The sequence below is a fragment of the Pithys albifrons genome, chromosome 3, assembly GCF_047495875.1.
Source record: "Pithys albifrons albifrons isolate INPA30051 chromosome 3, PitAlb_v1, whole genome shotgun sequence".
NCBI classification, from domain to species: Eukaryota; Metazoa; Chordata; class Aves; order Passeriformes; family Thamnophilidae; genus Pithys; species Pithys albifrons.
This window is the reverse complement of record NC_092460.1, coordinates 53,883,433-53,907,433: the sequence shown is the minus strand read 5'-3', so window position 1 is coordinate 53,907,433 and position 24,001 is coordinate 53,883,433. Positions and strand designations below refer to the sequence as shown.

At 40.0% G+C, this 24,001-nt stretch overlaps 1 protein-coding gene across 8 annotated transcripts in view; it reads right to left on the bottom strand.

Annotated features, from left to right (window-relative positions):
- The window catches only part of ANKS1B (ankyrin repeat and sterile alpha motif domain containing 1B), a 437,255-nt gene that overhangs the window by 151,962 nt on the left and 261,292 nt on the right, over nt 1–24,001 (bottom strand). For all 8 annotated transcript variants that reach the window (XM_071552016.1, XM_071552018.1, XM_071552019.1 and 5 more), the window contains 2 exons: nt 22,936–23,034; nt 6,420–6,572 (listed from right to left, as the gene is read on the bottom strand). In XM_071552016.1, the coding sequence (XP_071408117.1) occupies nt 6,420–6,572; nt 22,936–23,034 (252 nt within the window). The remainder of the gene's footprint in view (nt 1–6,419; nt 6,573–22,935; nt 23,035–24,001) is intronic.

Sequence of the window (24,001 nt, the reverse complement as noted above, 5' to 3'; positions counted from 1 at the left end):
GCTGGAGTAGATGGGAAGGCTGCTGAGACACTAACCTGATCGAGGAATTTGAATGCAGTATGTAGTCCATAAAAGTTCTTTAAGCAGACAGTATAAGTTGTGTGGACATTGTAGATGTGTTAGTCAGCTAAGGCCTCATGAGAGGTCTAGGAATTAAGCTGGACACAATGGTTTCTACTACTTAGACCTATAGGCTCAAGCTAGATACATATAAAGAAATTCTGACTTTGAAACCAGACATGTATCACTGGCACTCTGTGACTGTATTGGAGCTGTAAAGAGAAGGACCAGAAAGATACAGAGCAAGGATTTCTGGAAGTATGAAATTGCTAAATGAAGTAAGACTCTTCAGTTTGCAAATGAGATGGCTGAAAGGAGAAATTATAGAAGTGTGTAAAATGAACCACAGGACAGAAAAGATACATAGAGAAGGAATTCAAGGATGAATTTGCTGAACTGCAAGCAATGATGTGTAACTTTTCCCTTAAAAACTTGTTATCTGAGGACAGGAGACTGACAAAATTGATGTCAATTTATGAAAATAGTTTCATGGAAGATTCATGGAAATACTGGCCTATACATCTGTCTCAGGCTAAATAGTAGGAATGTGAAAATGCATACTAGTAATAGACATGTATAAATACAACCAGGAAGAGTTAAAGTGACTGCTTGTAAGGATGCCTTTTAACGCAAGAGCCTATTGGTGTTCTTTGAAATAGTCAAAATTATGTAGAGGAGGTTAATGATCTGCTTGATCTGCTTGTTTGCCTGTATTTCTAAAGTATTTTGATGAAGCCACTCTTAAAAAGGCTTTTAAGAAAAAAAACCCACAATGCAGCAGTTATGACATTAAGCCATAGGAAGAGGTTTTGTCATGGAGAAATATCTGGTTAAACCAGGAAACTGCAGGAGAAAATGCAGATTTCAAAGTAGAAGAAGGTTCCTAGTGAATTCCTGAAGAGATCTGCAAATGCACTTCTACAGCTTAATGTATTTATACGTTCCATAGGAAAGCAGACTAGCAGTAAGATCACAAAACGTGATGATGATAAGAACTCACTCAAGTCAAAAAATCAAGGACCAGTTGGGAATAACGGGCCCAATTCCAAAAGTCTCTTCTAAAAGAATGCTATGCAGATAATATGCTTGCCCTATCCAGGTAGCCTTCCCTGGTCATCTGTTTATGGTGATTTTTATAGACACTACGGTGGGTTAGGTAGATTAACTGATCTGCTTCACTATGGCCATTATTAGGCTCTTTCCTTCCTGCAGTGCAAAACCTAGTGGGCTGCGCTGCAATAATCATGCAGCAGCTTCAAATAAAAGGATAGAATCACTTTTTCATAAACTATATAATTAAATTAGATTAAATCAAATTAAATTGTCGAATTTGTCAGTGATGTTGTGGAGGTTCCAAAGTATTTAGCTATAAACTCATGGAAGGTAGCCATTGGTAGATAATTTCTCTCTCTAGTATCTTCGCTCTGATCCTGAACAGCAACCATCATACCCTAAGGGAAACCAGAAATGTAATTTGGGAGACAGTATCAAGAACACTTCTCCAAAAGCTCAAAATCTGGACAGTAATTGAACCATTTGCTAAAGATTAATTTTACAGAAGACAAAGACTGAATCACCCATATGACAGAAGTATGTACAATAAGAGAAGCTCCCAGTACAGGATGAACTAATTGAGAAGAAATGCAAACCAGGTCGCTTCCATGTAACCCTCCTCCCGGGAGTTCAGTTGTCTGTGATTCCAGACCTACTTTCAGTACAGTGCAGCTGTGCCACCATTCTCAGTTTCCTTCTGAGAAAATTGCTAGGGCGTGAGAGGGAGTTGTGAGAGAGTGCACAGCCTGGAAGCATTCAAGATAAGAAAGGTAAAGTTGCAGATATAAGTAAGATTCTTAAGACAGGGAAAACTGGCACCTCAAGGATTCACAGATAAAAACACTCACATCAAGAGGTATAAAATCCTAATGAAAATAATGGAAATCAGAATACAGCAACTCAGCAACATCACAGCTCAGCCTTTCCAGTGAGCCCCAGGGGCCAGCCCTCCCCTACCTGAGTGATGACTACTTGCCCATTAGACTGAGTGACTCATTCAGTGGGGGTTGATTTAATACCTAGCTCATTAGTCCCACAATGTATTGTGTGTTAGACGATAAATAACTCGCTTTGTGCTTTTAAGCTGTTTATATCTTGTCTGAATAATTTCTATGGTAAAAGTTCCCTGAAGAGAGTGAGTCCCCGAGGGGGAAGGTTATGTAAGTAATCCAGAATAACAGACAAGAATAATATGATTAGTCACATAGAAGGGCATTTATACAATAAAGCACAGGTGCATACTTTAGATGGGTTAGGGGATTACAGAAAATAGTTGAGGCTTTTCAGCAGATAATATATATTTCAAAGAAGTTCCTCATAGCTACAGCATTGAATAAATGATATCTGAATCTGGATACAGAATTTGATTCTCTATAATGAGCCAAGAAACCTAGGAGACAAAAGCAGAAGTGTTGGTAAAGCTGATACTGGGAGAAGGCATTCTGAATACTTGCAGTCCCAGGATAAGAAAACTAGAACAATGCTTCCCAGAAAGCACACCCCAGAAGGAAATGGATCTGGGAAAAATCTAAATTATCCACACAAAAATAATTAGTGAAACAAAATCTAAATTTCAAAGTCTGAGTTGTTAAAAACCAACTGAGAATGCTGCTGCAAGCTCACAAGAAACACAAATATGTAACTTTTAAAACTACTGTTCTGATTCAAGTGCTTTTAGAAATTGCTGCTTGATTGCATTTGAAGAAACACACACATGCATACTATATATATATAGTATATAGTGTGTGTATATTATATATCTATATATATCTATATGTATCTATATATATATCTATACATATATCTATATATATCTATCTATATATATATATACATATGTGTCCATAAAAGTCTGAAAGAAACTAGAGCATAAGTCAGATCAGACAGTACCTTGCTGGAATAATATGCAATAAATTTCAGGAAACTACGTATTAATTTTTTTTCTTAATGCCAACGAGCTAGCTGGAGAACCAGAAAAGCTGAGGGAAGATGGACTTCACCACCAATGTTCAGACTTTCTCTCTCTCTCATATGCTTGTGTTCTCTTTGCAGTGTTTTTAAATGTGCCTGCCTGGGTTGTAACTTACAAGAATGATAAAACTGTGTTGGAAATAGAGTAATAACTGTTCTTTTCAGGAAGACAAGAAGATTCAAAGTTCTTATCAATGCTGTGTGCTGTGGGAGTAAGGGATAACTCATGAAGGATAATTTTAATTATAGAATCATTTAAGTTGGAAAAGACCTTTAAGTTCATTGAGTTCAACCATAAACCTAATGCTGACAAGTCCCACTAAACCACATCCCTAAGTGCCACATCTCCATGTCTTTGAAATATCTCCAGGTATGGTGACTCAAACACTTCCCTGGGCAGCCTGTTCCAATGCTTGTCAATCCTTTTGGAGAAGAAATTTTCCTAATATCCAGTCTGAACATTGAGGCCATTTTATTTCATCCTAGTGGATGAAATAAAATGGGAGATAAGACTGACCTTCAACTGGCTATAACCCCCTTTCAGGTAAACGTAGAGAGTGATAAGCCTCCTTTTCTTCAGGCTAAACAATCCCAGCTCCCTCAGCCGCTCTTCACAGGACTTGTGCTCCAGACCCTTCACCAGCTCCCTTGCCCTTCTCTGGATATGCTTCAGCCCCTCAGTGTCTTTCTTGTAGTGAGGGGTAGAAACAGATTTGAAGGTAGAGAGAATATCCCCTCACTATACACACCCATGGATTATTTCCCAATGGTTAAACAGAAAGAAGTATGAAATATGAACAAAGGGATTCCTTGTGCTGAATCAAGTATGGCTTTTATGTTAAATTCAGCGGCTGAAACTGTTTAAAATTATAGCTAAAATGAAGAGGGTACCATTTCTGTAGCTCTTGATATATTTTTATTACATATTTATCATAAGTTTAAATTAAACTTTTTGTTTCATCTACAACTTAAGCACCAAGAGCCACCAAACCAAGAGTACCTTGAATTCTTTTCAGGATACTGAGTCTGTTTTTTATTTTGTCAAGTGCCTGGATTTTGACCTACTCAAGTGAAGAGTGCTGTTCCAGACCTAGTGGTTTCGACCTTTATGCATCCTTTTATGAAAAACTTTCTGTAATAAGCTTTTCTTTGCCATCACCTGAATGAGAAGTGAGACCTTTGAAATCGATTTCAGACAGCAGGCCTGCTGGTCACAGCTAAGTATATTTTTCTGTCAGACTGCACAACATTTCAAAACAATTTCTGGTCCATTTCTGAAAGATTCCCCTCAATTGAAAGAGAAAAGTAACAGTAAATAGTTTTCTAAACTACAGATTTTCTCAGTGAACAAAATATCGTTACACTTAGCTCCTGCTGATTGAGGGGAATCAAATATATACTGGCTGGACTAAAATAGAAATGCTTAGAATGTAGAACTGGTAGGAGTTACTTTTTGGGATGATCCTGTGCACGGCTAAGAGTTGGGCTTGATGATCCTTGGGGGTTCCTTTCAACCCAGACTATTCTGTGATTTACTATGCTCTTGAACACCATAATCCAAACACAGCAGCTGGCAAAATATTTATCTCTACAGATTTCTACATCTATACAAATATTTATACAACTATTAAACAGCTTCTTCTGGCAACTCATGGCAAAAGGGGGTGTTTTCTAAGAAGTACAGACCTTGGAACATAGTATTAAGCTTTAAAATTAGAGGGATATATAGTGGTCTGGTTTATATTCATTTTACAGAAGTGTGTTCCTGTTAACTTCAGTGCAGGTATTCCCCTTTTCATCAGTTTAAGCAAGTTTGGAATCAAACCACAAACCTATAATGAAGTTTTAATGATCCACTTGGGGGAGCTAAAGGGTAATTTGTTTTCAAATTGATTATGACAAAATGTTTGGATGCAAATTTAAGTTACAGAACATAATACTAGCAGAGTCTTCCACTTTTTTTGAACTCAGTGCTGGTTGTTAATCTGTAGCTTCTCAGGCAAAGGGTCCCCAGTTCTTATTAAAATTCCAGCTACTTACAGAAAAAAGAATCACAGTTAAAAACAGCTTAGCAGCAGACACCCATAACAGCATCAATCATATCCTAACTTCAATTACACACCTACAACATATACTGAATGCCACAGACATAACACATAAGGCAGAGTTTGGTCCTTACTCTACATTTTTGTGCTAATTAACATTAACTGTAGTGTGACAGCAAGAAAAGGAATTCTAACACTCAATGGTTTTGTCTTTCAAGTAATATGAAATAACTCCATTTATATTTTCTTTCTTTTCTTTAAATGCTGGTCTCAAACTATACCTTGCTTGCGCTTCATGCACCAATTACTGTGTTGAAACATGGCTTTACACCATAGTTATGTTCTTCATTTCTCCAGCCTGGGGCAGAGTGGGAACTGTTCCTTGGTATAAGACTACCCCAGCTGCTGTTATGTTTGACTGCCTGTAGTTACTGATAGCCCTTTGACTGCCTGGGACTCTGGCACTAATCAGGGACAGAGATGTAGTATCTCCTATACTGGAAGGAAGAGCAGAGCTTTTTGTTTGTGAAGAGTCAATAAAAATATGATATTGGGCTTTCCTCCATGTAGAGGTTGCCCTAAAGTTAAGATAAACCAACAGTACAGTTGATTTCAAACGTCACAGCAGATCCAAAGCTACAATCATTTATCTTATAATAGGAAACAACTCAGTTTCAGACGCATAACTTACATGAAAATTCCACTGGCAAAGCTGTACAGTCAATATCTTCACTGTAACAGTACAAACTTAATCTCATTCCAAATTACCCTGCAGTACAGTCCACATTAAAGTTTATGGTTGTCTATATGTAGGAATTGAATTTAATTGACTCAGGTAAATAAAGTCTCAAGCAAAAGTGATAATTAAAGAAAACACTGTGTTCTTTCAGTATATATTAACTATACTTAATATTTCCTTGTTTTATGTTCAATTTAGTCAGAGCGTGTAGAAAAAGTGAACTATCTTTACAACAATTACTGTTTCTAGGCACTTTAAAAGCAAAGACTTACGCTTTGTAGCTATAAACTCTCAAAATAAATTTTTAAATGTTGTTCAGCATCGTGAAGACAAACACAATCATGGTGCTTAAATACCACGCTAAGGACAACGGCAAAGTAAATGAAAGCAAAGGGTACATTCAACCCAGGTACAGGCATCTGTAGTCACTAACAGTACTTGATGATAGTATTTGTAGTGCAAAGTGCTTTTCTGCTTTCTCCTTGATATATAAGGACAAATATTACATAATGTATTTAGGAGGAACTACTGGTATAAATTGATCAACTTACATTAATTAATTCAATCTCCCAGATTTTTTTCACAAGGTCCATCGATGTATAGCCATTAATTAGAAAGGATTTGGTATAGTCACCCAGTTCAATGGAATCCAGCCATTCAGCTACAGAGGTGGGGTTGTAGCCATCATGACCAATCTGCTTCATCTGCAAAAAAGAATGACCAAACATTACTGATTATTCTCACTAAACATCTTTTAGAACAGGAGTTACATGTATTATTTTTTTTGGCTCGGTTATCTTATTCTCTGGTCAACATTCTTTTAGGGATTAGTACAATGAATGAAACCATTTTGTGAGCAAAAGTAGTAATAAAACTTAGTTTTCAGTGGTTCCTTTTCTAATGGCTGCTTGCCTTTTACACAAGACTATACTAAGACTATAGCTGGAGTTCAATTTACTAGACAACAGACAATCCATAAGTGGCAGAATGCAAAAGGGTGACAGAGACATTATTAATATCCTGACTGCACAAAAATGACAGATTTGTGCCTAAAATTTCACAGAAGGGAAAGAAATTAGACTGAGAAATGGTTCTTTTGGTATTACTGCAAATGAAACATATTGTCTTGGTTATATTATTCCTGATTTATCTCTTCTATCAGGCTATTTGTTATTTCATAATGATTGAGGCTGCACTGTATTTTTCCGCCCCCAGGGAAGGTTTAAAAAAAGCCTCCTTCCTCTACCTGCTCACATTTTTTGTGGAACTTCTGGGAATTTAACATATTTTAGATTGCATACTGTCTGTTAAGTTGCTTGAGATTGTACAATTGAATCAGATATTATTGGAATGGAATTGACAGAATGATGTACACAGAAGTGCACCACATGCATTTATATAGCAGCACAGCCACCTAATCTCACAAATCTTGTTTACATATAAAACTAGCAATTATCACTAGCATCTTATTTTCCTGATTTTTGTCAAGCTACTAAGCAGTAAAAAGCTGCAATTTTGCTTTCACAATTGCCCCTCAGTGATGTGAGGACTTTCAAGCTAGACATTAAAGATAAAAATGTATAAAGTCTCTACCTGTGCAGTCTGTTATGCTATATTGTTTTAATGTATTTTAAAGTAATCTACAATAGTGGCAGAAATAGCAGTGGAATGAAGTAGAAAAAATGTGCAATAGCCTCAATTTTCAACACTTTTATATTCATATCATCCTTCTATAGAAGTGTAAAACTATTGCTAACTTCATAATACACTGAAGTGCTGAATTGTTAAGAGCGTTAGAGATCTAGAAACCTTGTGTTTTGCACAGGATCTCCTCACTGTGCAAAGGTGACACTGTGGATAGTGAAAGCCAGTCTCCCATTTCTGTCTGCTTATATACATTCCTACTTTATGAGAAACAAGGGAAGTGTGACAGAAAACTAATGCTTTGAGCTTAAGTTTGAAGTGAGTGACAAAGTAATTTAAAACAGAGGGAATTCTGATCTTAATATCTTGCCTGAACCAATTTCTTTCTCACAGTTTATCTGAAATACAATTTGAATTCAAAGCAGAGAAAAAAAAAAGAAGTTTGCATTTGAAAGCCACAGTAGTGTTCACGAACTTGTCCATTCAAATGCAGAAAGGCAGAATGTCATGGTCTTGATCTTGGTTTCCTGCAGTATTGGAGAGCAGTGATGCAGGCTGTTTGATTCACATGAATATGACAGTTTACTATTTTGCTGCAGATGTTGGGTATAAAATATTAATGGCAATATTTAAATGATGTAGTGAAACCATTATCTTAAATGGTAAAAGAAAGATGAGAAATCACATAATTAAGAACAGGAATTATAGTCTTTCAGGTCACTGCTGTAACAAAGGAGTCATATGGGAAAGTAAGAGCTCAGTTTTGTTGTGGAACTTGACATTTTGAAATTTACTTTCATAATAATTTAGAATGAAATTATTCTATGTCAAAAGCATGGCAAATTCTTCTTTCATTGTTATTCAGACTTACTTAAAATATTAGATTGATAGTAGTCTGTCCAGCAGACTGCCAGAACATTGGAAGATCCTGAGAGCTCTGACTCCTAGGAAGCTTATTTCAAGAGCTGATTTTAAACATGGTATGCTTAAACAGAAGACACTTAAAAAGCAAGAACATGATAAATGGAAGAAGAAAAATATTGTATAGAGAAGACTTGAAGACACACAGGACCCAAGAGGAACACATGAGTTTTGGAAAATATAAACCATTTTTGTTTCCTTTCTCTGACAAAGAAAAGTGAAGCATCATCGTAACAATTTTCAACGTATACAGATGGGGCACATTGTGCAAATTATTTCCAATAAGCAAGAGGCTGAGAACAAGTGAAATGGTTATGACAATTTAACTGTTTGGATTTGGTCACTCAATAGCCTACATGAAAATACACTGGCTTGTTGGTGGGCAGCAGAAGCCTCTACAAGTATTTTCCCTTTTCCTGTGCCAGAGGTTTGGTTGCCTGCGTTCAAGGCTATTCTGTGGGTATGCAGCTGTGTAGCCTTGGGTCAGTGTGAGGAAGAGCAGTGAGAAGTCTGGTCAGCACAACTCCAGCTTCTGCAGGAGCTGCATGTGAGCTCAGGTCCATGTCCTGAAACTTGCCTGACCTATGCTGTGGGTATTGTAAGTATGTCTGTGTCTGACCAATGCACCTTGCTGGTCGTCAACCACTGACTCTCACTCCGGACTGATCTCGTCCCATCCTCATCCCTGTGGATGTCCTACTCACAGTCGCTGATCCCTGTCCTACCTTGTCCCAGTGCTCCCTGTCCACTGCCCCTCTTAGCTCCCTGCCTACTTGCCCTGGCATGACAGTTTTTCCTATCACAGAAAATTAATCTCAGAACTAGAATATTTGCTATTAGTTTCAGTACAAAAGTGGTATTTTGATTTTCATGAACTAAGAACACTCTGTTATCTAAAAGAGACTTTCTAAAATGTGTCTAGTATACAAAAATTAATACATTTTCAGTATCAGCCCTCTTGTACAGAAAGTTTTCTTCTGTCTCTCAATAACATCAACCTGCTTATTAACTGTCATTCATAGCTTGTTGAATGTTTCCCTTTTAAATACTTCTTGACAGATACATTGGTTATATTGATGTGTCATTAATAGTATCTGCTTTTCATATAAAATGTTAGTGAATTTTTAAATAAAAACACTTTGAAATATCCATCTGGAAGTGTTGCCCCTTTATCAGAGTTGCAGTTTATTTGTATCTTACCCGTCTTCATGAACAGGTCATGGCTGTTAGACTGTATTTTTTATACTGCACTATATTGTGTGATTCTGTGATTATCTTAGACTCCTCTCAGATCACTTACACCCTGTAGGCTTCCTTGCTGGTGCTATTTGCTGTCATTTTTATTAAAAGAAAAACTCCTTCCCGTCTGTTGAGTGTATTTCCATGTATAATATTTCAATCATTTTGCACTAGCTACAACACAAGCACCAGTGGTGTCAAACATCTAAGCAATGTGCATACTGTTTGACTCAGATCAGTCTAAAATCTCTGAGCTTCATGTAATGACAGTGTTTCAAATATTAACTGCTCAAAATAGGGGCAGTATTGTTCTTCCAGAGGCATTGCTACTGATTCGATTGTTTAGAGAACAATACCAGCATTAGCTCTCTCACTGTAGAAGATTTTTGCATGCTAACTGTGGAAAAGGTCAGGAATTGAAGCCCATAGGATTTAGAGAAAAAGACATATTCAAGAAAATATGATTAAAAAAAAACATGGAAGAAGATACATACCACACAAGATTTCTCTCCTAGTTCCTATTGATCTATCACTAGAATCACTTCCTTTGAAATGAATAGAAAGCAAAGCCAGAAAGAGCTGTTTCTCCTAATAAAATACTAATGTCAAGTAGTATCCTAATGGGTTCAGAAATCCTTCACAAGAGACCATCTGTACAACAGCCTCTCTAAGGGTGCATCGCTGCTGTATCTATACAGTATTTAACATTAGGACAAAAGGTACTTGAGGTTTTGCCTCTACAAGGTTGTTGTAGTTTGGGATTATTATGTAAATTCTCTCCCCTGCCACTTAACTGCCCAGGCCAGCGGTTAACAAAAGAAGTAGTTAACTGTGATCGCTGGGGTGGGGGCAGGTTTGTCTCTTTTGGTTTTTTTTTGGATATTCTCCTCAGTCTTGGCTCGGCGGAATGGGGGAGTGGGGGCTCCAAGGAGGCAGGCTGCCCTGCTGGTTACTGCTGGGGTTTTCCCTGGCTGTCTTGCCGCTGCCTACTTCGGATTACTTTTTCCTGCCGTGCTGCTACCTGCCTTGGATTTGCTGCTGGTTGCTCGTACCTGTCTGCTTCTTGGACGGGGAACACAGGGGAAAGAGACTGAGTCCATCTGAAAGCCCACTGCTCGTCTGTTTCGCTGGAGAGGGACTGAAACTCACTCTGCAGCCAGCGGGCTGTGACAAGGACACTTAAGTATAACCTTTTCTCCCGGAGGAAAACCTGCTGGGTTTTGTTGTTGTTGTTTGTTTTTTTTTTCCTCTTATGGTGTTGGGGAAGTGGGTTGCACTAGTCTGTTTACATATATATATATATATATATATATATATATATATAGCAGTTATCCTTCTTGTATTAAAATTCCTTTTCTTAAATTTGATAAAGAGTGGTGTGATTATTGAGGAGGAGGCCCCTCCCCTGCTTGTGGGTAAAACATTTTGGTTTTTCCCCTCAAACCGAGACATTTCTTGGCGCCCAACGTGTGGGGCTTGTAAACAAAGAAGGATAACTGCTATTTTGTGGCACCATGTGGGTCTTGAGCTTAGAGTTCATCAGGACCATCCTGTATAATATATTGGCTTTTTGTTGGTACAAATTCATGCCAAAAGGAGCGGCAGGTTTAAGTCTTATCAACAAATCAATGAGCAAAACTCAAATAGCCGCAATTATTATTGAGTTCTTACTCTGGATTTATGGTGCCATGAATTCGATGCCTTTGGATGTCATGTGGGTGGTGCTCTCCAGGCTGTTTTCCTGCCGCAACCTAAGCTGCTACCTCTGGGGATTCAGTGATAATAGTACGGACCCTTGGGAAGGAACAAAGGGGAATCTCTTCTCCCAACCCTTTGTCCATTCCCCATTCAAGTCTGCTACAACAGCTTTTGAGATGTTTAAATTCTCCCTGGATGCCAGAGATATCTTGCTCTTTATGGTTTTTCTGCAGGGTTGTATCCCTGCAGCTTACAGAATGTTTGAAGGTAGGGCCAGGGTTTTTCCAGAATGCATTCAGAAACCTAGCCCAGTGAAGGGGGAAAAGCGAGAGAATAAAACCCCTGATGCCACAGTGAAGGGAGAAAAGGATGAGGCTAAACCAGGAGGACAGGCCAAGCCTATGGAAGTTGCCCCTATTCAGAAAAGGAAATATAAGACCAAATTAGACCATCCAGCAGACGATGAGGGGGCTGCTGCACCTCCACAGCAAGCAGACCCAGAGCCTGAGATCATCACTGAGTCATTGTCATTTGATAATCTCCGTAGTTTGCGGAAAGACATTGCTCGACACCCGGGTGAGCCCATCCTGACTTGGTTGATCCGAGTTTGGGACCTTATGGGTGAAACCTTACAACTGGATGGTGCTGAAGCCAGGTTTTTGGGGGCTCTGGCCCAGGACGTGGCTATTGAACAGGTGTTTGTGAGGGAATCAAAGCCCCTTTCACTCTGGGCACGACTTCTAACGAGTGTAAGAGAGAAGTTTGTTTATAGAGAAATCCTGCAGGAACATCATATTAGGAAGACTTGGAAGACGATGGAAGAAGGAATTTTACGTCTGAGGGAGATGGCAATGATGGACGTGCTTTTTGGAAGAGGTGGGCAAGCCAATAATGACCCTGACAAGGTCAGATGCACACCACATATGTGGTGGGACCTTTCACGCTCGGGGCCAGCTGAATACACCGATTTCCTGGCATCCATGTATAGGGAAGAGAACCATGAAACAGTGGGCGCAATAGCAAATAAGCTCCGGATATATGAATGCATGACCCACAGCCCAATGCAGGCCCGTATTTCTGCTGTAGAGACATTGGTTGAGAGTCTCAAGACGCTGCCTGCAGAGGTAAAAGCGATCAGAGAGGAAATTAGGGAAAGTCTCCAAGTGGCACCAGTGCGAATGAGAACCTCTGAAGTCAGAGCCAGACGCCCCCCAGCCAGAGGAAGTGGACAGACCTCACGAACTGAGATGTGGTACTTCCTGGCCAAACATGGAGAAGACATGGGACGGTGGGATGGGAAACCCACCCGTGCCCTTGCAGCCCGAGTACAAGAACTGAAGGAGAATGGAAGAAGGTCAGTGAGAGTAAGTGCAGTCCCAGTTTCCCACGGGCAAGAATCTGACCCACAGGAGGGCACCTCCCAGGTGTACTCATCGAGAAAAGGTTCTGACCGCTATGACCAGGATCAGTGTTAGAGGGGCCCTGCCTCTAGCCAGGTAGAGGCACGGGACAACCGTGTCTATTGGACTGTGTGGATTCGATGGCCTGGTACATCAGACCCACAAAAGTATAAGGCTTTGGTTGATACTGGCGCTCAATGCACATTAATGCCATCAGGACATGTGGGCTCAGAAACTATTTCTATTTCTGGGGTGACAGGGGGATCTCAAGAGTTGACTGTGCTAGAAGCTGAAGTGAGCTTGACAGGGAGAGATTGGCAGAAACACCCCATTGTGACTGGTCCAGCCGCCCCATGTATCCTGGGCATTGACTACCTCAGGAATGGATATTTTAAGGACCCAAAGGGGCATAGATGGGCTTTTGGAATAGCCACTGTACAGACAGAAGGGATTGAACAATTGAACTCATTGCCAGGTCTCTCAGAAAGTCCTTCTGCTGTTGGACTGTTGAAAGTTGAGGAACAGCAAGTGCCAATTGCCACCACGACAGTGCACCGTCGGCAATACCGAACGAACCGTGATGCTGTGATCCCCATCCATAAGATGATCCGTGAACTGGAGAGCCAAGGGGTGGTCAGCAAAACCCACTCACCCTTCAACAGCCCCATCTGGCCTGTGCATAAGTCTGATGGAGAATGGAGATTGACTGTGGACTATCGTGGCTTGAATGAAGTTACCCCACCGCTGAGTGCCGCTGTGCCGGACATGCTGGAGCTCCAGTATGAACTGGAGTCCAGGGCAGCAAAGTGGTATGCCACTATTGACATTGCTAATGCGTTCTTCTCCATTCCTCTGGCACCAGAGTGCAGGCCACAGTTTGCTTTCACCTGGAGGGGCGTGCAGTACACCTGGAACCGACTACCCCAGGGGTGGAAACACAGTCCCACCATCTGTCATGGACTGATCCAGACTGCACTGGAGAAGGGTGAGGCTCCAGAACACCTGCAATACATTGATGACATCATTGTGTGGGGGGACACAGCAGAAGAGGTTTTTCAGAAAGGAGAGAAAATCATCCAGATCCTTTTGGGAGCTGGCTTTGCCATCAAACGGAGTAAGGTTAAGGGACCAGCCCAAGAGATCCAGTTCCTGGGAGTGAAGTGGCAGGATGGACGCCGTCAGATTCCAACAGAAGTCATCAATAAGATCACAGCAATGTCTCCACCTACCAGCAAAAAGGAAACACAAGCCTTCCTGGGTGCCATAGGGTTCTGGAGGATGCATATCCCAGCATACAGTCAGATCGTAAGCCCTCTCTACTTGGTAACCCGTAAGAAGAATGATTTCCACTGGGGCCCTGAGCAGCAACAAGCCTTTGACCAGATCAAGCATGAGATTGCTCAGGCTGTAGCCCTTGGACCAGTCAGGACAGGACCAGACGTACAGAACATGCTCTACTCCGCCGCCGGGAATAATGGCCTGTCTTGGAGCCTTTGACAGAAGGTGCCTGGTGAGACTCGAGGCCGACCACTTGGATTCTGGAGCCGAGGCTACAGAGGATCTGAAGCCAACTATACCCCCACAGAGAAAGAGATCCTAGCCGCCTATGAAGGAGTCCAAGCCGCCTCAGAGGTGATTGGCACAGAAGCACAGCTGTTTCTGGCACCTCGACTACCAGTGCTGAAGTGGATGTTGTCAGGACAGGCTGCCTCTACACATCACGCCACTGATGCTACCTGGAGCAAGTGGATTGCCCTGATTACGCAGCGCGCCCGTATAGGAAAATCAAATCGCCCTGGGATCCTGGAAATCATCACAAACTGGCCTGAAGGTGAAAATTTTGGTCTAGCAGATGAAGAGGAAGAGCAGGTGACACGTGCGGAAGAAGCTCCACCATACAATCAATTGCCAAAAGAGGAAATACGCTACGCCCTCTTCACCGATGGCTCCTGTCGCATTGTAGGGACTAATCGCAAATGGAAAGCAGCTGTATGGAGTCCCACACGACAAGTTGCAGAAGCTACTGAAGGAGAAGGTGGGTCCAGTCAGTTTGCAGAGCTTAAAGCCGTGCAGTTGGCCCTGGACATTGCTGAACGAGAGAAATGGCCAAAGCTTTACCTCTACACCGACTCATGGATGGTGGCCAATGCTCTCTGGGGATGGTTAGACCGATGGAAGAAAACCAATTGGAAACGCAGAGGGAAACCCATCTGGGCTGCCGATATATGGCAAGATATTGCCACCCGAGTAGAGAAGCTGATTGTGAGAGTCCGCCACGTAGACGCACACGTGCCCAAAAATCGGGCCAATGAGGAACATCTCAACAACCAACAGGCAGACCGAGCTGCGCAAGTGAAAGTATCACAGACAGATCTGGACTGGCAGCACAAGGGAGAGCTGTTCTTGGCTCGATGGGCCCATGATGCCTCGGGCCATCAGGGCAGAGATGCCACTTATAAATGGGCACGAGACCGAGGGGTGGATTTAACCATGGACATTATCTCTCAGGTTATCCACGACTGTGAGACATGTGCTGCCATTAAGCAGGCTAAGAGAGTGAAGCCCCTGTGGTATGGTGGACGCTGGGATAAGTATAAGTACGGGGAGGCCTGGCAGGTTGACTACATCACACTGCCACAGACCCGCCAAGGCAAGCGCTATGTGCTCACCATGGTGGAAGCAACCACAGGGTGGCTGGAGACACACCCAGTGCCTCACGCCACTGCTCGGAACACCATCCTAGGCCTGGAAAAACAAGTGCTGTGGCGACATGGCACCCCAGAACGAATTGAGTCAGATAATGGAACTCATTTCAAAAACAGCTTAGTTGCTACCTGGGCGAGAGAACATGGCATTGAGTGGGTGTATCATATCCCCTACCATGCACCAGCTGCCGGGAAAGTTGAGCGGTGTAATGGACTGTTGAAAACCACTTTGAAGGCGTTGGGTGGAGGGACTTTCAAACACTGGGATCAACACTTAGCAAAGGCTACATGGCTAGTCAACACTAGAGGCTCTGTCAATCGAGCCGGCCCTGCCCAATCAGAACCCCTTCACACTGTAGATGGAGACAAAGTCCCTGTAATACACCTGAGAGGTATGCTAGGGAAAACAGTCTGGATCAACCCTGCCTCAGGCAAAGGCAAACCCATTCGTGGGGTTGTCTTTGCTCAAGGATCTGGTTCCACCTGGTGGGTGATGCAGGAAGATGGAGAGACACGATGTGTACCTCAAGGGGAACTTATCTCTGGGTAAACGACTCATATTACTGTATTTGTAAACACTTAATTATTTGAAAGAAAATTTAAGTTTAATGTAGAGTATCGGCATGGAAGAGAATTTAGGGGTGGATAATGTTGTAGTTTGGGATTATTATGTAAATTCTCTCCCCTGCCACTTAACTGCCCAGGCCAGCGGTTAACAAAAGAAGTAGTTAACTGTGATCGCTGGGGTGGGGGCAGGTTTGTCTCTTTTGGTTTTTTTTTGGATATTCTCCTCAGTCTTGGCTCGGCGGAACGGGGGAGTGGGGGCTCCAAGGAGGCAGGCTGCCCTGCTGGTTACTGCTGGGGTTTTCCCTGGCTGTCTTGCCGCTGCCTACTTCGGATTACTTTTTCCTGCCGTGCTGCTACCTGCCTTGGATTTGCTGCTGGTTGCTCGTACCTGTCTGCTTCTTGGACGGGGAACACAGGGGAAAGAGACTGAGTCCATCTGAAAGCCCACTGCTCGTCTGTTTCGCTGGAGAGGGACTGAAACTCACTCTGCAGCCAGCGGGCTGTGACAAGGACACTTAAGTATAACCTTTTCTCCCGGAGGAAAACCTGCTGGGTTTTGTTGTTGTTGTTTTTTTTTTTTTCCTCTTATGGTGTTGGGGAAGTGGGTTGCACTAGTCTGTTTACATATATATATATATATATATATAGCAGTTATCCTTCTTGTATTAAAATTCCTTAAATTTGATAAAGAGTGGTGTGATTATTGAGGAGGAGGCCCCTCCCCTGCTTGTGGGTAAAACATTTTGGTTTTTCCCCTCAAACCGAGACAAAGGTAGCCAAATAAACACAAATAGAGCTTCAAAGGAATCACATACATACCAGAAGCATCAAGGTGAATTAAATAACATGGACTATTTCCAGGTTTCTCTGATCTTCTTAGACAGATGGGGAATTTATACTATGTTCTCCACAGGTAGTATTACTGTCTGGTGGGTCTTAAAATTGTGTGTATTAAAATCAAACTTTTTATCCACCATAAAAGAAGGATGAGATTACTTGACTTGTACAGCTTTTTAAATGATGGCTATGATTACAGTGAATTTATGCTTGTGTTGGCTTGGAAGAAAGATCTTTTTAGCAAGCATATAATGCTTTCTTTTACACTGCTGGCCCATCCAAAAGATTTAAGCAGCATTTTTTGGAACTATCAACTACCAAGCTAAGTAATTTTGGATGATTGCAGTGGGGGATGTATCAGTTCTTTTTTTCCAGTGTCTTTGTAAGTTGTCTGTTACATATCATATACTTTACAAAAGTAATGAGTTGGAGTCATGCTGTTGGAAGAGGAGATCATTCCTCCTCTTGAGCATTAAAAGAAAAGGTGCAGAGTGACACTTCTGAAGACCAGAGGGTCTGGCTGGCCCAGGGGCACCATGTGGAGCTGGTGCCTGCAGTTTCTGGGCAGAAATTGAGTCTGCAGTCAGGGGCAGAGGGGCAGATTTCACAGGGGATGGGCACAAATCCCTAAGGACCTGAGAAGACTTTGCATTTGCTGCTGTTGAAAAATGCACTGAGTGAAAATGGGGATCTGCCTGCAAAGACACAGTGGGTGAGAAAGAACTGTATATAAATCTTTCAGTTTTCTATTCTGTCTACCCTGTCACATATTTTAAAACTTACCTATTCAAGCTTGTGTTCTATTAATGTTTGACTTTTCTTTCCACTAATCAAAAGCCTTCTGTCTTCTTGTGGAGCTTACTAGACAAAGACAGTACAGGCACATACAGCTCACAGCTCTACCTGACTCAGGATCTTGCCCCAGTGGTAGATCAGACTGAGTTCAGTTTCATGCCTAAGATTGTCAGAATTGTAATAGGCACCCTTTCTCTGGTTTTTGCAGTTGGAATCTGTCTTCCAAATTTAAAGGAAAATAGATGGACACATGTTTTTGTTTTCTTTTTCCCCTGAAGAAGTGTAAACAGTTGCACATCCAGAACAGTGAAGTTCCTAGTTCTTCATCATATACCATGTGTGTGAGAAGGGAAAAACAGTTCACATTCAGTGTTACTGAGGATAATGTATGCAACAGTTCAGGACACAGCCATTGCATTTGTTGTTATGTTAAGAAGATCTAGATCTGGAATTTGTGGACTAAGTGGAACCTGTGGCCTTTGATCTCACAAAAAAGTTTAAGTCACCTCCTTCAGGTTGTTATCCTAGTATGGTTACCAAGAAAAGGGAATAGTCCTTCTCTCAAATAGCATATTTCCTTGCCTGCTGGCTATTCTCAGTGCAGTCAGTTAACATTGTGGAGTCAAGCACAAATAAGAAAATATAAAAGAACCAGGAAGACAAGTAAGACATATATATGGGCAATGGTGGCAGGAGCAGCAGCATGCTACTGTTATCTACATGATGCAGATAAATGACAGCATGTCATGTCTAGAGTGGCTCACTGATAGACTCAGTTAAGAGGGAAAATGTTTGTGATACTGCTTTCATCAAACAGTTTTGAAGCACATGTCTACAGGGGATATTTGGTCGATGGGACCAATATAAAGCTAATCTGAAGTAAACACCTTGAACTACACAATCCATGCATCTGCTTTGTTTTACTGATCCACTCCTATTTTGCTGCATTATTTAAATAGTGTAGACTACACATTTGTATTTCAGAGTTGAAAAATTCATGTGTTATGCTGGATAACACTATTTTTCTGTCCTTATGGTTAAAGGTCTTGCAAGTAGTGTAATGAGCATGTGTGTGGCCTCCTTTCAAACCAGGAAAGTAATTCCCAGAGGCATAAGAAGGAGGGAAAACAGTAGGGTAAAAAGCACTTCCTTTGAACCCTGTTTTTCATCTTCACTTCCAGCAGACCAGAAGCAAGGAGTCACAGTCAGAAGGGATCAGAAACATTATGACATCATTTTGCAGCATCTCCTAGTTTGGAAACTGTCTTCAAGAATGGAAGTGCTAAATGGGAGATAGCTAAACACAAGGATTGAAATCAGCTTGCTCAGCTTTGGGGTGTTCAAGCCAATAGCAATACAGCAACAGCAAACATATGATGCGGTTTTTGGCTGTTACATACACAGCACAGTTAATGAGCATATGCACAGTAGTTCTGTTTTCCTAAACGCCAGACTTACTGTGCTTGCACAAAAGAGTGTTACATATGAGTAATAAGTCCAGCATTTTTGGAAGCACAGCTTTACCACTCTTATAACACCACTCACAGACAGCATGTACTCTAGCCTGATCAAATCCTACTTCTTGTCTAGTTCTGCAAAGTACCCAAGAAAGAGGCTGGCTGCCTGCACATCACTGCTATTCCCAAACTTGCTTTGTGCTGAGACCTCTCTGCAGGAAGGAACAAGATGCTTCAAGAATAGCTCTGCAGCCAGAAGAAAGCTGCTCTCAGCTAACATCTTTCTTCCATCTGTCAAATGAGAGAATGTGTTCCCATTATGTGCTGGGAAAAGGAGCCATACACTGAACATCCCACACAAAACCAATCGTTTTTCTTTGAAAAGTTCTAAGATCAGCTAGGATAATTTTTATTTTAAAAAAATAGTTTTTGAGAAACCCACTAAGAAGTCACTTGCATATATGTTTGGGATGCTGAAATAACTTGACAATGCTCCTTAGGTTTCCTATGTAACTTGAGTGTGACTAAAACTTTATGTCATGTCTGCTATTATTTTTTTAGTCAATAAAGTATACACTGCATACAATTTTTTTCTCAGTATTACTTTTTTGTACAGTATTTGCAAATTCAGTACCTTTTTTATACATTGTGTCTACCTCGTAACGTCTGCACTTCTTTTTAATAAAACATATAAAATCCTTCTCCAAACATTTATTGATTTCATTTTTTTCACATAAAAAATCTTAAATGCCATATTTAACTCTGCTAAAAAATCTTCTCTAAAACTGATGTAATGTATAACATATTTCCATTTCAAGAATTAACTTTACAAATTAGATTTCTACTGGACTGTCTTAACCTTACCTAATAATAATTAACCATAAAGTGCTCTAGTTAATATTAATGTGAAATTTCAATCACTTAAATTACATTGTTACAAGATGGAAATTTGGGCTACAAGCTCTAATCCAACAAAAATTAAGGGTGTTTTGAAAAGAAGAATTCTAACTGAAAGACTTCAACTATACCTGCCTGTTGGTGAACATACTGTATTACCCTCTCATGAAATCTTCTCCCCAAATATAGAATCATAGTGGGGAAATATTTTGAGAAATCCAGGTAAACATAACTTTTTATACCAGTTAGATAGTGCATAAGAAAATACAAGGATTAATTAATCTATATTCAGACAAATATAGGGGTGGTTTTTCCCTATTTAAAATTACTTCAAGCTCTGGATCATGGTTCCTAATCCCAATACTGGTGTTTGACATACAGAAATTCATCACTCTTTAGGAAGGCAGCAATTATGAGTAAAAAAAGACAGCCTTTCTTTTCAGCTACTAAATGCCTGTTGCATTTCCAGGCTGCAGTGCTGAATATTGATCAGACTAACAAAAAGAGCTCTAAAAAAAGTGTATTAAAACCTTGACAATAGATTTGCTGCTTGATTTTTATCTCTAATCTTATTCAATGCTGCCTGCATATATGGCTTTAAGGAAATGTTGTTCCATAGATGTTTTTAAAGGACTTAATTTCCACGTCAAAGTCTGAGCTAAAAAGTATCTCAAGACAGGAAACATTAAAAATAAAACTAGAAATAATATCATCAGCATAGTTATTAAGTAGTAAAACAAAAGGAATCATCAAGTTTTAAATTAAATTAGGAACAGAAAAGAGGTATATGTTCAAAACAAACAAACTAAAAGAATTTTTATCTAAGGAGATTCCAATTAGTGGGACTCCAATTATGGTTTGAGGTCTAAAAATACTATGGTAGGCACTATTTTGAATGCATGGTGACAGAGCTGAACTTATCAACACAAAAATAAAGAGAAATGTTTCATGGTTCATTGCAGGATGTGTATTATGTCTTTAGCAAGCTGTTGTGAATACAGCAAGGGTGATTTACATAAAACTTCCCATTATCCCAATTTTTTGATTCCATAACTGTTCTGACAGTTTTGCCTTCAAAAGAACTCACTTTTGTATAAGAAATTATGTATTTTTACTATGTAAGCTCTCTTGTGTTGCTGAGTCATTTAAGTGAAGAACTGTGATGCACAGCTTCAGTTTCTGACTGCCTTTGTTTTGGTGTAACAGCCTTGCATCAAAGACATCTTAAAACCAACTTAAGGACTGGGTTTTTTAGCTCAACAGGGAGATGCTGAAAACTACCTCACCATTATTAAGTCCATGTTTCCAACTATCCAGAATTCTTTCAAGTAACTGCATAACCATCTTGTTCTCTACTGGTTTCAAGAGTACCTCTAGATCTTGATTCTGTTCTTTCTCACGTGAAGAAAATTTTTTAAAACCTCAGTTGTATTTTATAACAGAATCTGGTCTCAACATTCATAAACCCTCCAAAAGCAAACAATATTAACAATATTAACAACAATTTCATAAACATCAGCCTCTGAGTGCAGATATTAATAATCTAATCATTAATTTTGAAAAATATAAAGAAAAATACATGAAAGTTGATCTCTCTAAGAAATATGAAAACCAGAATAAATATATTGGCTACAAACTGGGATTATGATTACAAAATTTTTTGAATGATAGCATTGCTGAAAGATCCATAAATTCATAGTTAAACCTTTAATGTCTATTGTAATTCATCAAATGCTACTTTTATATACTCTACTGTTGGTACCCTTTATATCATTTGCCTAATATGGTATGTGGAAATTATCTTTAATGGTCCTTGGTGTTTCAGTGCATAGACTCACAGTATACGTAGATTGAATAGCACATCCAAATACACAAATTGCTTCACAACTGGTTTTACCATACAAAAACCCCCTCATTCTCCTTTACAAGTCATCCCTCCAGCAAAGCCTTGATGGAACAAAAAGCCTCTTCCAGCAATGTCATATTCATGCTCTAGACTCGAAAGTCCTTCAATAACTCTTCTCATTCTCCAGTCTCATGAAACTGCAAGTGGACTAATCTCTATTTATCTCAATTATTTTACACAGGCTGTTATGAGATCATTCAATGCACTTTACAGTTGTTTTTATTCCTGCCCTAGTATTTTGCACGAAGCATCAGCATCACATGTGGCAGCCTTCTGAGCTTTACTGGTGTCTCCCACTCCTCATTCATTTGCCCTGTTCAGCTTTCCAAGTTAAAATGGTAATTTTTCATGCTAGGTCCACTCTTGTTTGTAATCGTAGTGGAAACCTTCACTGATATATTCTAATATTTAGAATACAACAGAAATATCTTTCAATTGCTGATTTTAAAAACTACAGTTTAAATTGGCTAGCCCCAAAAATTATTTGAAACAGTCATTGAAAGTTATTCTGTCCACAGCTAAGAAAGAAAATTCCTATACATTGCAACAAATCAAATATGAAACCTGAAGGAAATAACTGAATTTCACATGAAAGGCAGGTGTTAGGAAAACACTTTTGCATCCAGTACTTTTAGGAATACTTATATAAGGGGCAAAATATTTCCAGGGCAACTTCTATGTAAAGACAAACAGTCTGGGATTCATGAACAGCTTTATTTACACATATATAATGACAGTCTATGAACCGGCTTCAAACCCAAAAATAATTAAAATAAACTGGAAACAGTATCACTTCAAATTACACATTTTACTTTCCTTTGCTTTGTCAACTCTATCTATGCAAAGGGAGTCCAATGCAATGACATTATTTTATGCCATGTTTGCATATGCAAAAACCATGTCTACAAAACCAGCAGAGAGTAATGTTTATCTCCATTCAAAAAAGTGTTTTAAATAATGTTCAGTTAGCTCCCTTGCTTGGATAATAACTGAAACTATACCTTTGGGAGAAGTTGGATTGCTTGGAGTATTCTCTGTCTGTGCCCAGAGTTAAGGATTCCTATTTCCAGAAGATCCTGGTCCTCCATCACGTTGCTTCCCTAAAAATCAGAAAAAAGGTGGAATAAAAATAGAAAAATAACAGATGCCTTCAATAGCCTGAAACAAGCCCTTCTGTTGCATTTAAGAGAGAACACTTAGCTTAACTTACAGCATCTGACAAGAATAATAAATTACTGATGATTGCATTCATTTTCACAATGACAAAATATGGTGGAAGTGCTTGAACCCATGGACAATTACTATACTGCTGGCAGCACTGCCAGTGGAGAAACTGTAGCTCTCACTAAAGCCAAATGCCAGATGTGAACCTTCTTTCATTTGACTGGAACCAAGGACATGACTACAGAAATGTTCAGAACCTTCCAATTTTTCAATTCAACTCCTACCTCACCCAGCTATACATGATGTTCATTTTTTTTTCCAGACTGAAAAAAAATTAACACAGAATAAGGTGAGCAGAGTGGAGGAGGATAAAATTATCTAGTTTCTTATTAAAATGATGAAGAAAGGGAGTGGTATCAACAAAACCCATACAGTTCCCATCCCCCTAAATTTAACTGTACCAGTGCAATTTTAACCTTACTAGTCAATGCTCTTATTTCCCTGCTTGTGGGCAGGTCAGATAATTCCTAACATGCAAATAGCTGAAAAAGACCATCTGTTCAAATAATACACAAAATAATTGCCCAAAAAAGTTCATAAAATGAGCCTCCACAATTCAAACATCTCTTCTTAGGAATTGCTAGCAGAAGAGGACCTAGAGCTACAGAAAGCGGATAATACAATTCCTACATTCAAGAGCTCTAACACCACCTAGATACTAAGTTCAGCATTTGAAGGTTAAGGTACTTGATGACCTGGCAGTGACTTTTTGGAATCATAGAAGGCAAAGCAGTAACTCAAAAGGGGAATTGCAGCTAGGGATCAAATCAGGATAGTTTGGATAGGCCGGCAGTCTTGTGTTCCTTTTCTGACCTCTCCATTTCAGACAAAAATTCAGGTTTT